Source organism: Daphnia pulicaria, chromosome 1 (genome assembly GCF_021234035.1).
Source record: "Daphnia pulicaria isolate SC F1-1A chromosome 1, SC_F0-13Bv2, whole genome shotgun sequence".
In the NCBI taxonomy this organism is placed as follows: Eukaryota; Metazoa; Arthropoda; class Branchiopoda; order Diplostraca; family Daphniidae; genus Daphnia; species Daphnia pulicaria.
In genome coordinates, this window is record NC_060913.1 from 13,042,958 (window position 1) to 13,064,390 (window position 21,433).

A 21,433-nucleotide genomic window follows, 5' to 3' on the forward strand; every position below is an offset into this window, starting at 1 on the left:
AAAAAAAAGTTGTTGCTCTTTTTGTTTTTGCTTCAGTTGTTGCTTCACCCTTCGCTCGGAGCCTTCCTACGCCAAGCGATCTAATGGCCCCAGCGGCAAAAAGGGCAGCGCCAGCCGAGGGTCAATAAATAAATTCAAGACACACTCTTTTGGCGACTGCACGACCGGTACGGCAGTCGCCCGGTTGACACGATGTCGTCCGTCGCTATTTTCGGCTTTGTCACCGGACGTTGACTTTTCACTTCCGTTTTTTGTTTCTCATTTTATTTGATGACGGGGGAAAAAGACAAGGAAGAGGACCGCGGAATGTTTTCAACCTTTTCCGTTTGGGTTTTATGTATGATGTTGTTGTTGTTGTTGCACTGCAGCAAGCGCATTGGAATTCAATTGATCGACGGCCCACGCACACGGAACGCCAGAATGAAATTTCTCCAAGGTACACACACTCACAGTCTGAGAGAGAGTGAAGCTCAAGAGAAAATATTGAGATAGGAAAGTGATTACGACTGTGATATTTATACAGACATGTGCAGATTCTCGGAATGCTCTCATCTCTTTTTGTGTTTGTCTGCAATAGCGGGGAAACAAGTGGACCGAGAAAGGCACACACACACACACAGTTGCGGATCGTTTGTTATATACCGGTGGAACGCCATTCCATCCGTTGTGTGTCTGTGTGTGTTGGGGCTTTTTTCATCCGTTTGCTGCATGCAGTCAAAAAGAGCAGAAGGAAGAAAGGGAAGGCCAAAGGGTTGCGTCCCAGCCCGTTGGTGTTGTGGTGTGGCGGCGGCGGCGGCGGTGGCGGCGGACAGTTAAATCAATACTATAGATATTTCTATTATTATGTCTAGTGAACACGGCACTCTATAGCTGCAAGGAGGAGAGAGCGGGGGACCAATTCCTGAATTCACGACGACTAACCAAACAAACCAACGACTTTTGCCGGTCGCCGTATATATTACGAGTACAGCAGTAGACGCTGGGGTGGGGAGGAATTGAAGGCAGAGATGCAGAGCATATTGGATCGGAATGTACTACGTTGCTCCCCAGTTGATGCCCGGGCTAAAGGCATTTGCAAACGGGAGCTAGGAGATGTTGAACGTTTCGCAACGCGGGACTGGCTGGCCTTGGCAGTGTGTGAGTGTGGAGCCAACGTTCAAGTTTCCGCCGCCTTTCGCTCTTTTGTTCGGTCGGCCCGGCGAAAAGTTGAAAAGCCGCAACACAAAACAGAACACAACACAAACATACAATCAATGCAGCTCTCTCTCTCTCTCTCTCTCTCTCTTCAATCGTCTCTGCTTTGAACCTGTTATATAGTTTAGCCTATATATTTACACAATGGCAAAGCTGGAAGGAAATAAAAGGAAAAGGAAAAGGAGCCTGATATTATGACTAGAGAAAAGAAGAAGGAGCTGCTACACACACCGCCAGTCGCGTCGTCGTTCGTGATGGGCGGGGGCGTCTATAACCAACAGCTCAAAGCTCAAAGCTCAAAAGTCGTATACCACCGCCGGCTTCATCCACGGCTGCATTACAGGATAGCGGCGGCAGTGGCGGAGTATATCAGGAGAGAGCCTTGTATATGATAGAGCCAGGACGGCCATCGTCGACGCCAGATCCTAGCAGCAACTCCTGAATAACTACAGCATCTCCTAAAAAAGTGCCGTCCTTGCAATCCATACGAAAAGAAAACTCTTTCCTATTCCAGTTGCATTGATTAGCGACGCAGTCAAATGTCACAAAACGGGCCAGCAGTCATGTGCAAGAGTCAGTTTCCCCTTTGATTGTCATTGCCAACACTCGACGCGGTGGCCAAGCTCAAAGCTCTCAACCCAATTATCACCCCCAAAAGTGAGCGTGTTGCTCCTGTCAGATGTGAGCGACGACGTCATCACATATCTGACGTTGACTCGGCGTCTAATAAGGTTAGATGCAGTCTAGAAAGTGGGACGACACAAAAAGCCGGGGCCGAAATGGAATCAAAAAATTAATGAGGGCGGCAATCATGAGAGCCTATTAGTATTTTGGATATTGTGTGTACATCATACAGCGAACGAACCACAGCCAGGGAGCTAGATGGCAAAGTGGTGTAGAAGGCTGCTGCTGCTGTTGCTGCTGCCATAGATGCCTATTAGCGGATGGCAATAAAGACAATTTCAGCGTTAAATTGGCGGGAGCTTCAAATTGCTCCTGATGTCTCTCTCTCTCTCTAACTAAAGGAAGGAGACTGCTGCTGGGAAACAAAGGAGCAACGCTCGTAAAAAATGGAGCATTATTTCTTTCCTCCCTTCCTTGTTTTGGAGTGCTGCTGCATGTTTTGCCTCTTGTTTGCTCCCTTCCCGTTCACTCCCGTTCACTCCCCGCTGTACTACGTAGCGAGACTGAACGTATATTAATAATGAATGCATGTGTTCCCCCCCCCCCGTTTGTTTCACCGAGCCAAAAGAGTTTCACGGCTCGTTGTAATCCCTCCCTTTCTTGCCTCACAGACTTCTCTTATATCATTTCCTATCCCATCACGGGGGCTGTACACTCTCGCCTTTTTGACCTTTTAGTCTTTCTCTCTCTCTCTTTCTCTCGCTGCGCTATGTGTGTGTTGGGCTTGATCCTTGATCCTTTTGATCAACGGGCAAAAGAAGAAGAAGAAGAAGAGGCGAATCTTCCTTCTTTCAGCCCCTCCAGCACGTAGCAGTTGCACTTGCACAGCGTGCGTGTCGTGATGAAAAACAACGGCCGAAAATAAAAAGAAAACCCCCGCGGAAAGAAAAAGTGCTGAATTATTCGATTGATTGATTGGGAGTACGCACACACAGACACACACATACAAAGGAAGAAGAAAAAAAAAGGCATAAAAGATGGAAGAAAATGGACTTACTCGGCCTGTTCTACGGGTTCCGTCATGGCCAGGAAGATGCAGTTGAGCAGGATGGTCGTCATGACGACGTAATCAAAATACGGATGTGTCGACAGGTAAATGGCGATACGCCGGAGCGGATTCCACGGCGAAAACAGGAAGCAGGATCGAGACGCAGAGAAGCGATGGATGTAATTCTTCCGGAATCGGTTAGACACCACCACAAACGTCTGTCATAATATAAATCAATATCCCAATTACAATTCACATTCAATATCATCTCATTCAAATACAAGAAAAGTGGAAATCTATTTCAATCGTATCTATCTATTATATTGATCACGGGCCAGCGCCCAGTATTGGTTTCTGTTGTTCATCATAGCGTCAAAGTCAATTGCATATCTATATGCATATAAGAGGCAGAGAGGCAGTGAGGCTTTGGCCTATTCATCCCGTCCGCTTGTCCGTCTGTAGTGTCTGTCTATCTCATCCACAGGATATCTAACAAGAATGTCCCGCATTGCAGTAGGAGCAACTGCAACAGCTGTAGCAAATCACGTTAGACCCGCTTCTGCCCGCCATTCACGGACTTGCGCGTCGGAAACGGAGTGCCTCCTCAGCACCGAACCCTGTCACATCATCGACTTATTCGCCATCATCACCAGTCCATCGACGAGCGGCTCCTACTACACACACACACACTGATAAAGACACCAACCGAAAAATATATACAACAACAACAACAACAGGCCAGGGCGGATGAGGTGGCGGGAACAACAACACCACCAAATGATGGAATGTGCCCACTCGTCCGACAAAAGGATTGACCTCCCCTTGAGGCTGGGACCAGACGACCTCATCAAAGCGTCAGAGAAACAGCTGATAAAAAAGATCTGGCCAATCTGATGTATCTTCAACCTACTCTATCCGTTTCTAAAAAATAGGGAAGCGGCATGTGTCTATAGATCCACCGTCCAGGCTGGACGTGAAAGGAGAGGAACCCGATCCTTTGGCCGTTTGTTGATGTTTATTAACTAGCGTCTGTTGTCCGCCTACACGTGCCGATGACGTCGAGGTTAATCTTTTTTATTTCGACAGTCGGATGCAAGTTCCGACTAACTAGACGGGGCCAGAGGGGGGAGGGGGGTCGATACGGTGGCACGTCGTTATCGTCCAGTGTTAGGGTCCTTCACGGAGCGCAGGAGAAAAAGAAAAAAAAAAGAGAGAGTCGGAAATAATAGCGGCCAACGGTATTATACAGACTAGAATGGACGTCCGACCAGCCAAGTCATATTCCGACTTGATGTTTGGCGCGCTTATTATTGTCATGCCAATGCTGCGACTGTTGTGTGCACCAGACTGGGTTGACTGGGCAGGGACAGGTTGGGGGGGGGGGAGGGAAGCAGCCGGGCAGAGATGGGAAGAAAAGGCAAGGATCCAACAATAGAATTCTCCACGGCGTCATTGTGAAAACGCTGTTGAGACTGAAGGGATTGAGGAATTGATGGTCATACACATAAAAGAAATATACACACACACACAAGACATGGAGGGGGGCAAATATGCGCGGGGCGGTGTATAGGAGGGGAGGGCGGGCATTGTTGATGACGCCATATGGCCGTGGTGGTGGTGCAAGAGCGGATCATCGGCTCATTAAAAACAACCGGACGCCAGGGATATGGCACGGCCTCCTATTCTCGACTCCTTGACTCGTCGTCCTATACATCTACTACACTAGGCTATTAAAGTCTATAGACTAAAGGCAATGAGCTCCTGTCGGTTCCTCTCCTTTTTTCCTCACCGGGCGTTCAAGAGCAGCAGAGTGGAGCAGCAACACTCGACTGATTGATTGAAATGGGAGGCTGAAGAACCCAAAACCAGAGAGGGGGAGGAAAAGAATACGGGAGCCAATGCAAACAAACAAACAAGCCAACCATGAACGAGCCATCAGCAGCTATTTACATCTACAACGCAAATTACAATCGAGTAGCAGCAACAACAACAACATACGATATATATAACAAAAGGATTTTCTTCTGGTGATGAAAAGGGGAAGGATAAAATTGGCCTTTAAAACATGGCCACTTGGATAACAGTGTCATCATCTATCGTTTTATGGCCGGGACTGTTGTAAAAACTTGGATTTCGGGCCGGCCCCCCGTAAAGTACTACATCCGGTAAAAGGCTATTAGATATTGGCCATTATTCCGGATATCGATTGACAAGCGGATAAAACAAAGAACGTGACTACTACAGCAACAGCGAGCCGCTTGCAAAATGTAATCCACAATGACAACCAAAAAATAAAAGGGGGGAACAAGTTTCGAATTGACTGTGTGTGTTGTCCATTTGCGCTGGTATTGTTAAATCGCTATGACATCAAAGACAGATCGCAGGGTAGCCGGTCAATCAGGATTGAGTCCGTCTAATTTATATATCAGGCCGGTAAGCAGATCTGTAAGCCAGAAAAAGGGGCGGAGTCAAGACATCGGGATTGACTGATATGAAGACAGCAGCAGCAGCTGTTTGAAAATGAGAAGATATTGCCGGCCGGATTTGAGGGGATGTATATCCTTTACACCACGCGACTCCAGCACCGACTCCAGCATTTGCAATATCCGAAAACCGATCTCCCGGACTGATGTGACCGGCCGAAGAATGATAGTCTAATGTTGAAAACAGCTCTCATCCACCCCGTTTTCACTTAGATATCTGCCGACAATCTCCTGCGCCGCAAAAGGTCTTATTTGACTGCGATGGATAGATCCCAGAAAATGGGGCCGGCTTCTCAATTGAGATTTCGGGTGTCACGGACCTGTCCAGAGTAGCCGAGAAGAGACGGCCTTGCCGTACGAGTATCAAATCGTCTAAACTACAAGTAGAGCTGCTGCTGCTGCTGCTACAATGTCCGAAAGTCTAACTCGGTTACGTAAAAGGTTACGGTGGATCAAATAGAATCCGGCGCGCTCCTATCTCAGCATTAAGACGACCTGCCGGAATAATAACAATAAAAGCTATCTCAGAAATCCCACCCCTGTCCAATAGCCGGGCCGACTTGCCCAGCAGAGCAAAGAGGAAACTGCCGGCAAAGTATATTTTAGTCTGACGACCACGCGTAATAGCAAATTGAACCGATCCATTTTCAAATAAACTAACTTGTCTCTTATTTCCGTGTATAGTTTGCCTGCGGGGGCATGAACATGCCGGACATGGGCAAACATGGGAGACGGCCCCAAAATCACTAGAGCAGTCTATGCCAAGCTGCGGAATCTGCACATATTGAAAGAAACCCCCCACCAAAAAAAAGAAAGAAAGAAACGAATTTCAGTTGTTGTAGAGGGGAGGAGGAGGAGGAGGAGCTATTAGACAGATAGATAGGGCCACTTCCTATAGCTGTATTATCAAACTAAAAGGCTGGCCCAGGAGCCCTTGAAAGCTGTCGAGTCTATCTATGCACCCGTGTGTGTACATACGTGCTCTTTGCATTATTCAATAACGGTCCAGTGGTAAGAAAAGAAAAAGGAACAGGAGCCGAAAAAAGAGAGAGAAAATGCTCCCGTTTTGGGGTCCCTCACTTTTCACGAAATGGTCGATCTCTCTCTCTCGAAGAGTTGGAGAGAGCTCCCCCCCCCCCCCCCCCCTGTCTGTGCAGTGCTCTGTTGAATAGGAAGAGGGAGATGAAGAAAAGAAGAAGAAGAGTTATAAGAGAGATAGGACAGGCTACTTACGCCATGGCTCTTTAATGCTGGTAGAAGAGAGGGACGTGAGCGAGCGTGAATAAAAGAAAAGCAAACGATTTACTGACGCCACCCAAAGTGTCTCCCCCTCCTCACTATATAACAACTGGGGGGAGCAGAGACACATGAGGGATAAACAAGAGCATCGGACTCTATAAGAAAGAGGAGGAGGAGGCGACTCCTTCCAACTTATCCGCCTCTGCGACACATTTAGCGTCCAAACTGCTTGAAACAACATGATAGCCATTATCTCTTAAGAGGAGCAATTTGGGCGTGGCCTCTACAACAGAAAATTGGGAGAGGGGGAGGGATCTGATTCTTCTCGGATGAAGATGAAGTGCACAAGTCGGGTCATTTCAATTGCATCAAGTTCCCCTCCACCCCCCCCCCCCCTTTCCTACTGGCTGCCGGGCTGTCCAGCGGCTGCCACACGGCATCAAGTCGAGAATGACTAACGACATTAGAGCCTTCAACTCTGCCTGCAAGGCTAATCAGATGATGAACGCGATACACAAAAGAGGGTGGGGGGTATCCCAATTGCGAGCTTACATAGCATCCGAAATAAGACGGGAGTGATTTCAAGTAGACGCGTGCTGGACGACCGGCTACGATCTCTCCAGCTCTACTGATTGGTCACTTGACCAAACGGCATCAAAATAATCTCATTCTCGTCATTTGATTCGCTTCTAAAATAATGGCCAAAACAAAACAGTAAAAAGAGTTGCTTCCCCCCCACTGTTGGTAATAGGCTACATCTCCTCTTGTATTAGCCATCTAATCCGACTGGGCACGAGTCTCTATCTCGACAAGGCCGGCAGAGGCAATTGCACCGGCTTCGCGTTATACACGGAACGGTCTTAGAGTACATTGCAGCCCATTACAATCGCCATCGTTGTTGTTGTTGCTCAACAGATCCATAAGAGGGACCCACGATACGGGGATCATCCATCACGATCCATCTGCTACTGGGTTGTAGTCGTGTCACACCAGCAGTCGAGTCCCATCCACCAACACCTCCTGGCCAATGGTGATCGTCTTTTTTTTATTCTTTTTCTCACCGGTTCCCATTACAGAGCGACTTGCCAGCGTGCAGGATCGACAATGTGTAAGAGTCTATAACAATAATGACAAGCACACACTATGTATAGGCCGTGGGAGGGGGAGGCATTGAATCGAGCCCGGGCATGAGGTGCCAATTCCTTTCCCCTACAGCAGCAGCAGAGTCACTCGACCGAATTGTTGAATTCTCCAACGTCGTCTTATAGAGAGAGTCTCTCGTCTTGTTTTGTTTTCCACGTCGTTCGATAAGTTGCAACAACAACAATATACAAAAAGAGAAGAGAAAAAGGGAGACCCAGGGCCACAACGAGCAGCCAAAGAAATCGATAGGCAGCAGCAGCCGACTGGTCTTTCAATGTCTGCTGCTGCTGCTGTTGCTGTGCCGTAGACCTATTGAACCGCGACCACCACCATCCATAAACAATGGGAGAGAAAACAGCAACACTATTCACTGCAGGAGCAAGAGAGCCTATTGTGTAACACGATTGGAAACTCACCACCCAACTATTCAGCGACTTGGAAATAAAATCGAAATTCGACGGCCAGGTTGTAAGTTGCAGGTTTAAGACGCCGTGAAATGTCTAAGCTTCATTATATTCTGATTATTGTTACGACACTCGAAATATCTCTAGTCGCCCATCTTCAAAAATGTGTAGCAGACGACTGGCTCCTACAGAAAAACCTTTTTTCTTATTTTTTTTTTTTTTTTTTTACTACTGGCACAATGTCACCGTCGTTATGCCGGGGAGCACTGCAGTTATGCACTTTGCATCCGCCCAAAGTGTCGTCGACGAAAAAGAGCAGTCCAGAGAGACAACCAATAAAACTGCGCACGTTGTTGAGTCCATATTAGGTTTTTTGAGTCCCTCTACTGGCAGGATCACTAAAAGGGGAGGGGGGGGGGAACAAGACTTGAAATACCAACACACAAACAACTTGCACCGCACGACGTCCATAAAGAAGAAGCTATAGGAAAAGCTCTACGCTATTCAAAACATGTCCCGACTTTGCGGTAGTGGATTCTTTTGCCCTGGTCCTGCAGAGTTGACAGTCATCATCACGACACCCACTCGCTGCCCTGGTAGCTGCCCTGGAGGGGAAATTTCTGGTTATCCGCAGCATCAAAAGGATGTATGGAAACAATAGAAAACATGAAACAAAATCAAATCCGCCATTCAACCACGTTTCGTACTAGAAAGTCGGCGGTCATCAGCTCCGGCGTTTCATCAAAATGACTCCGCATCTCGGCTCTCATGTAATATAAAACTCCCTATTTCTGGATCAATCATCCGCCCACAGCAAACAGAAGAATAAAACAACAAAAGTGAACGCAATAAAATAAAAGTTTCGAAAAAAAAAAAAAGCCGAGCCCAAACAACAATCGATAAAAAGAACTCCCGAGGCTTTGACTCTATAAACGCACAGCGATTTAAAATAAAATAAAAGCTCAAAACAAGATCCGAATCAAACGAAATACAGTTGAATACTTGAAAAACAATACCGACACTCATTTGCGCTATCCATTTAAGCCGTAAAACTTTTGAAGAAAATTGAAAGAAAAAAGAAAATCCCGTAAAGTTGCCACACTGAGGAGTTTTTATAGGAGGAAGTTGGACGGTCTTACATTGGATATAATTGGATTCAGACCATCGAGTCGCTCGCTATAAGAGATTATATAATCAATAGAAAGAAATCATGGAGTCCAACGTAAACAACAAAAATAAAAAGGAAGAAAAAGACTAGACGCAACGGCAGATTCTAATAGCGAGGCGAGCATCATTTGCTGGGGCTTTATTTATGCTCCGATTCGGTTGCACATCCGTTTCTTTATAGATCACCTAATGGTATGTGTACTACTACACATACGGAAGAGGAGGAGGACGACTAAATACGTAGCGCTGTAGGCCGGGTTCGCCCCCCGGGGGGTTGGGTGGTGGTGGGGGGGGATATATAACAGCAGTAGAGAGTACAGTACAGTAGTGGCATCCTAATAATAGTAATAGTAAGTAATAATAATAATAATAAGCCCTTCATACAACTGTGCGTATAGCCTACGGATCCGTACGTCATAGAAGATTACAATAACACATCACAGGCAAGTATCTGCTGCCACAATAGCCCGAGCAAGAGATATCTGGATCCGCATTTTTGCACAGCCAGTGCTGGTAATAGCGGATCGATATTCCCCCAAGCTTCTATCATCATCTGCCTATAATTATCTGCAAGGCCCGGAAAAATTCGGCGAACAGAGGGGGAGAAATGTCATCCGTCATCTCGGCACTGTCCACTATCTCTTCCATCTTATTCAATCAAATGGAAAGTTATCCTGTCGTCTCTCTTCTGACGACTATGACACACACAAAAAAAAAGTCCTGCACTCGCCAAAGTCCCTCAGTGGCTTCAGTCGGATCTGATGGCAATAAAAACGGGGTCGTCCAGCACTCCCGCTTACTGACGGCGCAACACATTATGGAAAGCAAAGCGGGCAATATATAGGGGTTAAAATAAAATACAGACGACGGTACACATCACCATAAAGAAAAGAAAAAAAAAAGTGCCAAAATCGATGGACCTCGCAACAACCGAGTTTGAGCCAGTGCATGTCTAAGTGGATCTACTAAAGGCAAGAGCGGACGGCCTGCGCCCAGCAACTTTGGGCGCACAAGTACTGTTGAGGATGGCTTTGATTTCTGGGTGGTGGTGACAGGTTCTTTTTTCTCTCTTACAACAAGACATACTAACACATACGAACCCTTCAGGCCGCTTTAAAAAAATATATAAGTCCGTGGAACCACTTTTTAAATTTGTAGCAGACGCTTAGGCAAACCCCCAACAATTCTTGTATGTCGTCGCCAAAGTTGAGAGCCTGGGCGGATGAAAACCGCCCAGCCTTTTAAATTGGCGAATCATTTTGGAAGGGGAAAGAAAAGAGGAAAATTGCCTTCAAGTCGAGTCGTTAAATCTACGGACAATTGGCAGATGGGTGGGAAAGGCCGAAAGAAAAGCGGCCGAGCCACGGCTGAGTGAGTGAGCGACCGACGTCTGTCCGTCTCAATCGATCCGCGATTGACCTTTTATATGTAGCGGATGGGGTTGGCGGAAGAAAAAAAGAAGAGAGAAAGGGGGGAAAAAAGAGCGTCCCACCCGACACACAAAATAGACTGGCTGGCCCCAATTCCCGTCTATAAATATACAGCACCACACGCGGATTGATCAGCAGTTGCTTTTCTTTTCTCCACAAGGGCCGGCCGCCCCAACACAAACTCACGCACTTACAAACACGCAATTGATAAGAAATGGACGTCCGACGAGGTAGGGACTGACGTTGATTCATTCATTCATTACGACACGTTAGCCGGGAAAAAAAAGGGAAGAAATGTACAACTTTGTCGATGCCCTACGTGGACGGGCGCTAGCAAAAGAAAAAGAAGAAACGGAGCGAAAAATATGATGGCGGCATCAGCCATCTATTTTGATTCATCACTCGACCCGACATTGCACACAAAAGATGCGGTGCACATATCTGCGGTGAGGTCCCAACTCGAGCAGGAGAGGAGCTCGGCTGGGCTAGCACCCTAGTCGATCGTCTAGGGGGGTTCGAGAGCTAGGGGGTTGGTGGTACCTTGTCTCGGACGGTGGGATCGATTTCCTGCAGAGGTTTGCCGTACAAGTTGAGCGGGACGGGCTCGAAGGCGGCCGGCAGCGGGGCTCCGTCTTCGATCGGTCCCGTCTTGCTATTCCCGTTGCTGCTGCCCCCTCGCTCTCCGGCGACCTGACGATGGACGTGGTGCTGCTGGGCAGCCGCCGCCGCCGTCGGTATCAAACTGCTGCCACGCGATTCCACGCTCTGCTGGCGAGACTGTCGCAATCCGCCTGCTGCTCCGACTACTGTTGAAGCTGTTGTTGTTGTTGTTGTCGTTGGTACACTCACACTGCCACCACCACTGCCACCACTTCCGCCGCCGCCAACGACGGACACGACGACTCGTTGGTTGGGTCGGCTGCCCGGCTGCGGTTCGACACTTTGAGCACCTGCATTTGCACTGGCCGCACTAGCCGCTGCACCTGATCCACCAGTCGCTCCACCACAGATGCCCCGGCCGGCCGAAGGTGAAGGCGACCTCGTACGCAATCCGCACGAGGCCGGCTTCAAATGGTGGTGGCCACTGGGACCACTTGCGGGACCACTTGCGGGACCGCCGTTGGGCTCCTCGAAACTGCAAGTTCGTCGTCCAGCAACGCGAAGAGGAACTGCTGCTGCTGTTGGTGCGGGAGCAGCAGCAACGACGGGGGGCACCGTCAGAGACGAAGTGGACGACGACGACGACAGCGGCTGCTGCGATGAAAAAGATGCCGGGCACGTGCAGCTGCACGGCAGGGCGCCCTTGCCGCCGTCGGAAGCCGCCGGATGGTGTGGCGATCCGGCGATGGACGACGACGACAAAAGATCCTCGACCGATTGGCAGTGATGTTTCTTCTGTTTGACCAGCGGACCTCGGCGGGAACTGGCCCCGCTACTCTGACGGCTCGTCTTGGCCGTTTTCCTGTTGGTCGTCGTCGTGGTCGCCTCCGATTCGCTCGTCGTCGTCGTTCCTTCCGGCGGCAGAGATGACATGTGCTGCGGAGGAGATGCGGTCGGAGACAAGGGCGACCTCATGGTAATGGCCAATAAATCTGCCCAGTCGGGCGGCAACTGCTCGGCCATCGTTTGCGATGGATTGGTGGCGTGGAGCGGAGGCGGAGGCGGAGGACGACGACGCGGTTTGACAAAAGGCGAAGGAGCCGGTGGCGATCTCGTCTTGACCGTCAAGTGCGGCTTCTGTTCCTCGGGTGACCGCGCCCAGAACGGGTTGTTCAAAATGACAACAATCGATGGATCGTCTTCCTCCTCTTCCGCTTCCGCCTTCTCCTGTCGTCTCCTGGATCGACACAGTCGCTCTTCTTCCTCCTCTTCCGGACAGCATTTGGGTTTCTTGCCTTTAGCCACTTCCATTTCTTCTTCTTCTTCTTCTTCTTTTGGCCAGGGCCGACCAGATGTCCAGGGAGTCACAAACAAGACGCGTCACGCGTTTCAACAAATAATTTATCGCCGCTCGGATGATTCATTCCAGTTCTTTGGGGTGCACTAGACGGCCAATCCACCGCTCCATGACACACACACGACTCTCTCTACAGCGTGATGCTCCCACTCCGCCCGTCATCCACCGCCTTTCCGGAAGAGCCTGGGGCCGCTGCTGCAGACTCGAGTGGTTTGTGTCATCCCTGTCACGAAATACAAGAATAGAGCGTCACGCTGCTGGGCAACAATCGAAAATTTCATTCACCGTCAACACCCCACACCCCACACACACACACACACGCCCAACACTTTAGCGCCGGTTATCCGTTCGAGTTGCGGGCGGAGGGCGACAACTTCTCAAACATTTTCGGCCAGAGCCAATTCAACTGGTTGTGATGCGTGTCCGTCGCCTTCCGCTGGCCAAAACGAAACGTCAGTAAAACAATCAAGGGGGTCCATGGTCGTCTGTGGCGGCTGTTTCTCATCCAGCAACGAGATCGGCCCTCACTTTCGGCGATCCTTTTTCTCGATTGCGGATGCAAGAGCGGAAGAACAGACGACACGACGACTGCGGGACACACAAAATTCCGCAACACATCACAGGGTCCCAGCAAAGTGGATCGGACATCCCTTTTCCCTTCAGATATTTTTTCCACATCCAGCGGAGGAGACCGCAGGGGCAGCAGCGGAAGAGACCGGCAAAAGGAAACGGGAGGAAGGAGAAGAGAAAACTTGGTCCAATGGTCGTCGTCGTCGTCGTCGTTTCGCCGGCCACACTTTGACGCAACTTTTTCTTCTTTGCCCTTTTTTCTCTTTTTTGGCTTTTTTTTTCAAAATGAAACGACGACGAGGAGGGGACACTTTGGCGCATCGATTAAACAACAAGGCGGCGGCGGCGACGTCGACTTCCGTGGCTGTTGATGGGAGCCGTTTGAAAACTCGGTCGACATCATGTCCTGCTCTTTTTTTCTCTCAGCTAAACTTTGGGTCGTGTCATGTCGACAGACGAGAAAATGAAATAACCGAAAAATGTTTTGAAAAAAAACAACAAAAAATGGATCCGTCGCCGAAGGACGACGGAATTATTTTCGCGGGGGTGGAAGCGGTTGCCGGTTGGGCGCTGTGTGACGGGCGATGTGATAAATAAATTGACCGCCACCGTCGTCGTCGTCGTCGTCGTCATCAACAGACGACGAAACCCAAAAACGACGTTACTCCCGTTGTGATGTCGAGCCAGGCACTGCGGACTATGCGGCAGAGCAACTCAATGGGAACGACAAGAACCGGCGGGTGGCGCGAGGGAAAAGGGAGGGCCCCTGGCAGCGCAGCAGCAGCAGCTCCAGCTCCAGCACGAACGAAAGAGTGAAAGAGAAAAAAAGAGGTGGGCTGGAAGAAAAAAACGGGTGGTACGTTCACTACTACTCTCTCTTGTACGTGTGTGTGTGTGTGTAGAGAAACTCGAGAGAGGCCCAAGCAACACACAAAACACTGTTGAACTATATACACACACAAGAGTTGTGTGTTACTGCGGAGGAGGGTGCGCGCGCGCACGTTACTTTCATTTGACCAATTTTCGGGGTCACTTTTTTTTTCCGTTTCGTTTTTCTAATTTGGATTTATTTGTGCGTGAAATTATTGAATGGAATTCATTGGCGGGCTGGACATGGTTCAAGAATTGAAAAGAGAAACTCTGGTGGGTCAATCTAAGGCCAGAAATCAGCCGACCAATATGATAAGCTAAAGTGTGTGTGTGTGTGTGTGTGGCTATATAAGTCGTCAAAGTCTCATCAAATCTGAGGATCAGCCCAGCAGCAGAAGCATCCGCAGTTGATATATTTATAGAAAGAGATGCACGGCTTATGTACGATGGCAAGGGTGCGGCAGCCGGATCCACGTTCGAGAATCAATCCGACAGACAATCAAAAAGAAGAAAAAGGAAAGAAAGAGAGAGAGAATGGGAGAGCAATATAAATATGTAATCAAATCCCCCCCCCCCCACCCCTGGCCGCTGCTGCTGCTGCTGCTGACTCGGAAAAAATTGAGGCTTACACACACTCTGGAGCCAGTCAGTTTCTTTCCTTTATTATTACTTAATAGTTATCCCTTTTTCTTTTTGCTTGGAGAAGATCGGCAACCCATTAAAACTTGCGAACCAGAAGGGAGAAGAAGAAGAAGAAAACGAAAAAAAAAAGGCAACATCTTTGGCTCTATTCTCTCGCGCATGAATGAGCTCGTCGAGCGGATGAACCTTTTCATCCAGACTCGGGAGACACTCGAAAGAGTTTCGTTTATTGGCAAGACAATCTCCTCCGACTTGACGATGTGCTCCATTATTATAATTATTCTACCAGCAGCAGCAGCAGCAGCAGCAGTCTGACAAGGATGGCAGCAAAGCAGCCAACACACAATATGACTGCAATTCCACACTCGTTTCGACTCTCACCTTTGCCACGGACCGGGTGTGGGTGAGGAGTTATTCCGACGTGCATCTTCTTCCCATACCCAACGCCCACAGGAAGGATGGAAGAAACGTCTCGGTCATTCACATACACACACACACATGGCTGCTGTGTAGATAGTAGATAGATAGTTGCGATAAAACTTGTGTACGCTTCTGCTGCTGCTGCTGGTCTGGTCAAGACCAACTTCTTTAGAGACTAGACGTGAATAATGTCACAAACTTTGGGGCCGGTAGATATATATCTACCTTGTGCCTTTTACCTCTCCAGGGTCACACGATCAATAAAAACACTTTGATTAACACCCTATATACATTTATATGGCGCTGGCGAAACTTGGCGCCAAGGTTAAAGCAATAACAATTTGAGCTCATGAATTCAAAATCGAGAGAGTAAATGAAATGAAAAGAAGAGAAGCAGCCGCTTGAGGACATTCAAAAATTCGCGGAAGGAATTTAAAAATAAAAAGGACGACCTATCGTCAAAGAGTCAAAATTCAAAGTTGATGTATGGCAGCGGCGGCGGCCTGCAACTTCCAAGTTGAGAGCATCATGTGCATTTATAATGCCAAGTTGGCCTTTTGCAGCTCTTCACCCAAGTTTTATTCACTTGTTGGAAGGGCATCTATAAACTTGCAAGCTAACCCACCTATTTATCTCTCTCTCTCTCCCCTCATATTTATGTACACACATCCACTGGAAGAGTGGAGGGGGATCGTTCTCAAGTGATCGATTAGAGATCAAACACCTTTATCCCCTTGGATCCTCTCTTCTTCTCTTTCATTTTTATTTTTTAAATTCCATCGATCTCGGCACGCAAGAGCAAAAGGGCCATCGATCCTAGTCGATCAAGTCAAGTCATCTCGAAAACTAACCTTTTGAAATTCGCGGGGGGGAAAAAGAAGTTTGGCTCCTAGCGCCGGCGAATAATTGCATGGATTTCGTGTCAAAAAAAAGAGAGAGAAAATGGAAGGATGGGCTACTCAAGATTGCCGCTGCAGCTCGCCAGATATAGAAAAAAGGCGGCCCGACAGTCGAGTAGTAGGCACCAGCAGCCAAAAGGGTTATGTAAGAAGGAGGCTCATACACACAGGCTATTAGGAGCTGCTGGATGGTGCAGAATAGAGTGGCCCAGCTGAAAGAAAAAAAAAAAAAAGAAATGGCTAAGGGATTTCTCTGAATATAAATGCGCCATCCACTTCTTGTGCAGTTGCCACTGTAAAGAAGATCCTTTAAATGCGGCTTTTCACTCTGATGACTCTTTTGCTTTTAGGCGCTGGTGGCCCAACGGCGAAATAAAGAATGAAAAAAACAAAAAAAGGCAGCCCAGCATCATCATCACAGACAGTCGGACAGCAAAGCAGTCAAGAGGATCGTCTTGGATTTGTGTGTGTGTGTGTGTGTGTGCAGGAGCTGCAATAGGAGCCGACCCGCAACGGAGGCAAGGCGGGAGAGTTAACGGCGATGAGGATTAAGACGCTGCTGCTGCTGCTGCCGTTTGGCTGTGCGCGTATTCTAAGCCGGGCGTGTATCTCGCACCGACCAAATGTCTGGCCCAACCCCATCATTGCCAAGGCACTTGATTAGATATATCTAACGTGTGTACAACTGCTCTCTACGAGGGATGCAGACAGAGGCCTTTAACCGGCTCCTATCCTCGTCTATATGAACCTTTATCCTGAGACACCGCCATCAGGCTTACTATTACACAAAGTAGCCTATTGCTCCTGCTCCTGCTGCTCCTGCACCGCCGTAGGCAACGCTATACATACACGACGTCTCTACACGCAGTCAAACGTCAATAATGCACACGACTCGGCTCATATAGAATAAAGAGCGAAGAGAGACGGTGGGCAAATAAAGACAAACACACACACAAACAGTCTATGCAAATAATCCACACAGAGTCGCACAGAGGGCCCATCAACATAATTCGCCCGTCACTCGGAATAAACAACAATAACAACAGGACAAAAAAAAGAGAGAAAGAGAGACGCAAAAGACGTTGTCAATCCAGGCCGGAATCGCTGCGACAAGAAGAAGAAGGGAAATGCGATAGACTGGCGCAGCATCACCATCCGTCATTTCCATGGACTGCCAAGAGAGAGAGAGACGACAAAAGAAGAAGAAGAAGAAGAGCGACCTCAGCATTATTCAAATATTCAAATATGATATGTTGTATATCTAAATATTCACGAAAAACAAGCTCACCCCTTTTACTTATTCCCACCCACCGACAAAAAAGGAGAGCGCAAAAGGCAAAAGAAATAGCCGACAGTAGCAGTAGCATAGTTTATACAGGCAGAGGGGAATATGTATAGAGCTGGCCGATCGATGGCAGACTAGAAGAAACTTTGCCCGTCGGTTGGCAAAAAAATAAAAAAAATAAAACAATTTTCAAGAGGGTCACGAAAAAAAGGAAAAAATTCCTAGCTTTTCTTTCTGCGTGTATCTCCACTGCTGTCGTTGATGTTGTGCGGCCATTCATCTCGCCCCAAATCCCATCCGCCCTAACGTTAGTCGACTGGCGCAAATGTATCACTGGGCCGGTCACAATTTTCTTCTTGCCGCCCAGGGATGAAATAAAGTACCGAGTTAGCGGTCGAGGGACCGGCCGCTGTTCAACTGATGGCCAACCAAACAACCGGCCAAAGTCCAATCAAGTTGACTGGGTCAACTAGAGAGCACTCGGGCTGTAACCTGTCCTATCTGCTAGTATACGTTGATATTATAGTATGGATCGCTTGGCTCCTGTCGTTGGTTGTCGTTGGCTCTGTAGGGATCGAGTGGACGGCCAGTAAACACGAAGACAGCAGCAGCAGTCCAGGTCGCGCCCAGTTGATGCGCTAGAGTTGTGCATTATACCCTCCCCACAGGATAGGAACCTGGGGTGCTCCTGGGCAGACTGTGCTGGCCGCTGCATATCAAGAAAACCAAGAAGCGCACAGCAGATATAGTAGTAGGTTCCATTCCATACCTTGCCAACTGTCTCTTTGTATGGCTCCTACTTGCTCCTCCTAGTCCATCGCTGCTCAGCACACACGGAAGGATCCGGCTCTCCCCCCCTGAGCGGGCGGGCAGGAGCCGGGCGAGTGTACAGAATGCGACACAAAAAAAAAAACACGCACCGACGACCAGGAGCCACAGACAAGTAGCAGAAAGCAAAAGGATAGATTATAATTACGCCACGAGTTCAACAAAACGAAAAGAAAAAGGAACGAGCAGCAACCCGAACTCGAGTGGGCAGCTGCTGGGTCCATTGCCGACGTGACGCATCGCATCATCAAAGATATCACAACAACAACTGGACGAAACAAAAAATAAAAACAAACAAGAGAAAAAGTTGATTCGTCCAGACGTGGCGTGATGAGATTATTAAAAGCAAACAGATGGAATTCCTTGTGCATTTGATTAATAATAATCAGAAAATAATGAACGACGTGACTCAAGTACGGGGAATAAAGAAACAACGGGACAAATCAACGCCAAGGCGACCCGTCTCTACCCCCCAAACGTCATTTTCCATTTCGTTCCTTTTGCAATCCCGAAATTCCGTGTCGAATCGATCAGGTCATGCGCATCAGTCGCGATTCCCAACCATATGAGTAGCTGTGACTAGCTACTTTATCGAGCACCACTCATAGATGCTCTCAAATATTAAGAGCCCAGCCAGCATGTGTGTCTCCTGTCCATGATACCAATGCCACCAACTCTCCCAAGGTTCTCTTTAACAAATCAGAAATCAATCGACAGCGACAGCCAGGAGCTCGCCGATTTTCGGTGAATATTTCACCGTTTCATTTGGGCGACTGACCTGAAAATGCCACAGTCCCATAAGTTTGAACCCGGAATGAAACCCCGCCAAACATAAATTTGAATTTGGGCGAGCAGCAGCAGCTCGTTACAATCGATTCGCCGTCCCTGTGAATATCCCGCGGGCCGTGTGCGCGGATGATAAGTATGCACACACCACTCGGTGCATGATGACTTGAGCGTCTTAACTGTCGAGCGACTTTGAACTTTGAATTGCGGCGAGTTTCCACTTGTCGTCACGGTCCAGCGGTTGACGTGTGCGCTGCTTGTAGATTGAGATTTCGACGTTGGGGATGTATCAGTTGAAATTCCATTCGGGTTGGACGGCCCCGTGAATCCGATGAAATCAAACAAACGCCGACCTCTCGGCAGCAGCAGCAGCAGCAGCAGCAGCAGCAGAGTTGCTAGTTGCCGTCGACGGTTGGGCAAACAGAAGCCGGGCGAAAGGGGAGTCGCCGTGAAAAGAAACGAGGCCGATTAAGAGAGTCGGTCGGTCGGTTGCAAGTGTATCGCATTGTCGGAAAACGAAACACAAAACCTCGTTAGCTTCCCGTTTTATCGACCACTGCTGCCGCACCCGTCGTGTGTGATGGCGTAAACCACTGCGTCCCGTCTCGTTTATTTCCCGGCACACCATATATACAACGCCCGCCCCAAACCTCCGCAATGTTGTCGTTTCCTTCCATCGATCCTGACCCGTGTTGTTCCCATTGTTTCATCATCAACAACAACTTCCTCACGACATTAGAAATAATTTCCAGACATTTCAAATTCAATTTCCTGATCGCAGCGGATGAGTCGATGGAAGAAAACCCCCAAAATAAATAATAAAACAGAAAATGTCGGTCACCTCCTACACACGCAGACGTTCGGCCATTGCGTTATTGACCGGCCATTTTTTCTTGTCCAGTCGGATAGAAAAACTGGCCAGTCATCATAACTATTCATGTAATACGAGCCCAGCAGAAATGTGGAAGGGGAAAAAAAAGTAAGCATAAAAATGAAGATGTTCTTTAGTTTAATGAATTGTAGCCTTATAGGAGATGATAAGGAGCGCCTGGTCGGCCGTCTATCACGCTGCAACGAACGCAAACATTGAAAAGTGGGCAAACGGCGAGCTGCCGCCTCCTGCGGATATAAACTCTCCAGCTATCCCATGTAATTCTACACTGTGCCGTATTATATCCGACCGCTACCACAAGTGGAGTGGCAGACCAAGTTTCACGTACCCCCAACACTTGGAGTTGGCCACATTTCTCCCAGGAGAAATGGGGCAAAAAGATGAAACGGCTACAACCGATGTGTAGGTGAACTCTGAACGATAAAACAAATGACTGGGCGATTCGCTAGTAGTGGGTATAAGAACAATAAAAAGTCGTCAATATCTGAGACAACCCCCGAAAAAAGTTTAGTGCCACGTGGTCCAGCACGTGAGGCCCTGCACACAGCTAAGCACAATAAAAACGAAATGAAATAACAAGCCACTGAAAGTCAAGCCACGATGAAACACGAAAAAAGCCGAATAATTGCGAGTGCATCCTTCAGTCAAAATCACATACAATCTCCATGAATAACACAAGGGCTATTGGGAACGTGTAGACTACGTAATGCCGGTAATGGTACGTAATGAAAAAGCCGAGTTCTATACTTGTATAAGCTTCTTCCCAAATTGAAAAAGAAAAAATAAGTCAGAAACTCCATTCATCATCCAACGTGGCAGGCCCTGCCCTGCACCGTTCGGGAAATGAATATTAAATAGCTGCACGAGGTTTCTTCTTTCTTTCTCGTGTTTCATTAACGTAACATTCATCCAAAGTCTTTAAGGTCTTTGCACACACACACACAACATGGCCGACTGGTCGCTACCTTCTTCTTGCACATGTGCTGGTCGGGTGGGGGTTTATGGAATACAATCAAGTTTACACTAACCTTGATGAACGATGGCTGCTGACTCGTTTTCTTGTTTCACCTTCCAGTCGCTGCAGCCTCCAACCATTTCCATCCATTTCCAACGAACACTTCGAACAGACGAGGAACTGCTGGTGGGCCATGGCTGTTGTTTCATTTGCAGCTGCTCTCTCACAGCGTCCCGCTCCCGCAGACGCGACATCCAATTAGTCACTGACAAATTCGCGCTTTGGTCACGGGCACAATAATTGCAGAAGGCCCACACACACACACTGCAGGGAAAAGAATTAATGTTTTCCCCCAACAGAGAACAATAGGTCTCTCCCGCCACTAATGGCTGCCAACTGGCGACGATGCCACAAAAGTTAAATGTCATAAATTCAGAATTCTTCCCCCGCAATTCTTTTTGTTTCACTTCAACAGAGATAATAAATTATATTATTCTGATCTTTTATTATCCGATTTGTATTATTATTAATTATGGGGTTGGGGGTGTATTTACTGAGTTGTTGGCGAGTCATTGTAAAAAATACAAACCGAAAAAA

The 21,433-nt window shown here is 48.1% G+C and overlaps 1 protein-coding gene and 1 long non-coding RNA gene across 3 annotated transcripts in view; both read right to left on the reverse strand.

The window, feature by feature from the left end:
* LOC124330932 (sodium channel protein 60E-like) overlaps positions 1-21,282 on the reverse strand; it is a 32,662-nt gene extending 11,380 nt beyond the window's left edge. The window contains exons 1-3 of one of the 2 annotated variants that reach the window (XM_046788759.1): positions 20,910-21,282; positions 11,273-12,912; positions 2,876-3,084 (exon numbers count right to left, since the gene is read on the reverse strand). In XM_046788759.1, coding sequence (XP_046644715.1) covers positions 2,876-3,084; positions 11,273-12,643 — 1,580 coding nt within the window. In that variant the 5' untranslated portion in view covers positions 12,644-12,912; positions 20,910-21,282. The remainder of the gene's footprint in view (positions 1-2,875; positions 3,085-11,272; positions 12,913-20,909) is intronic. The other variant, XM_046788760.1, reaches the window with a different exon arrangement.
* The window catches only part of LOC124337859, a 639,313-nt gene that overhangs the window by 515,913 nt on the left and 101,967 nt on the right, over positions 1-21,433 (reverse strand). The gene's annotated exons all lie outside the window — the stretch shown is intronic.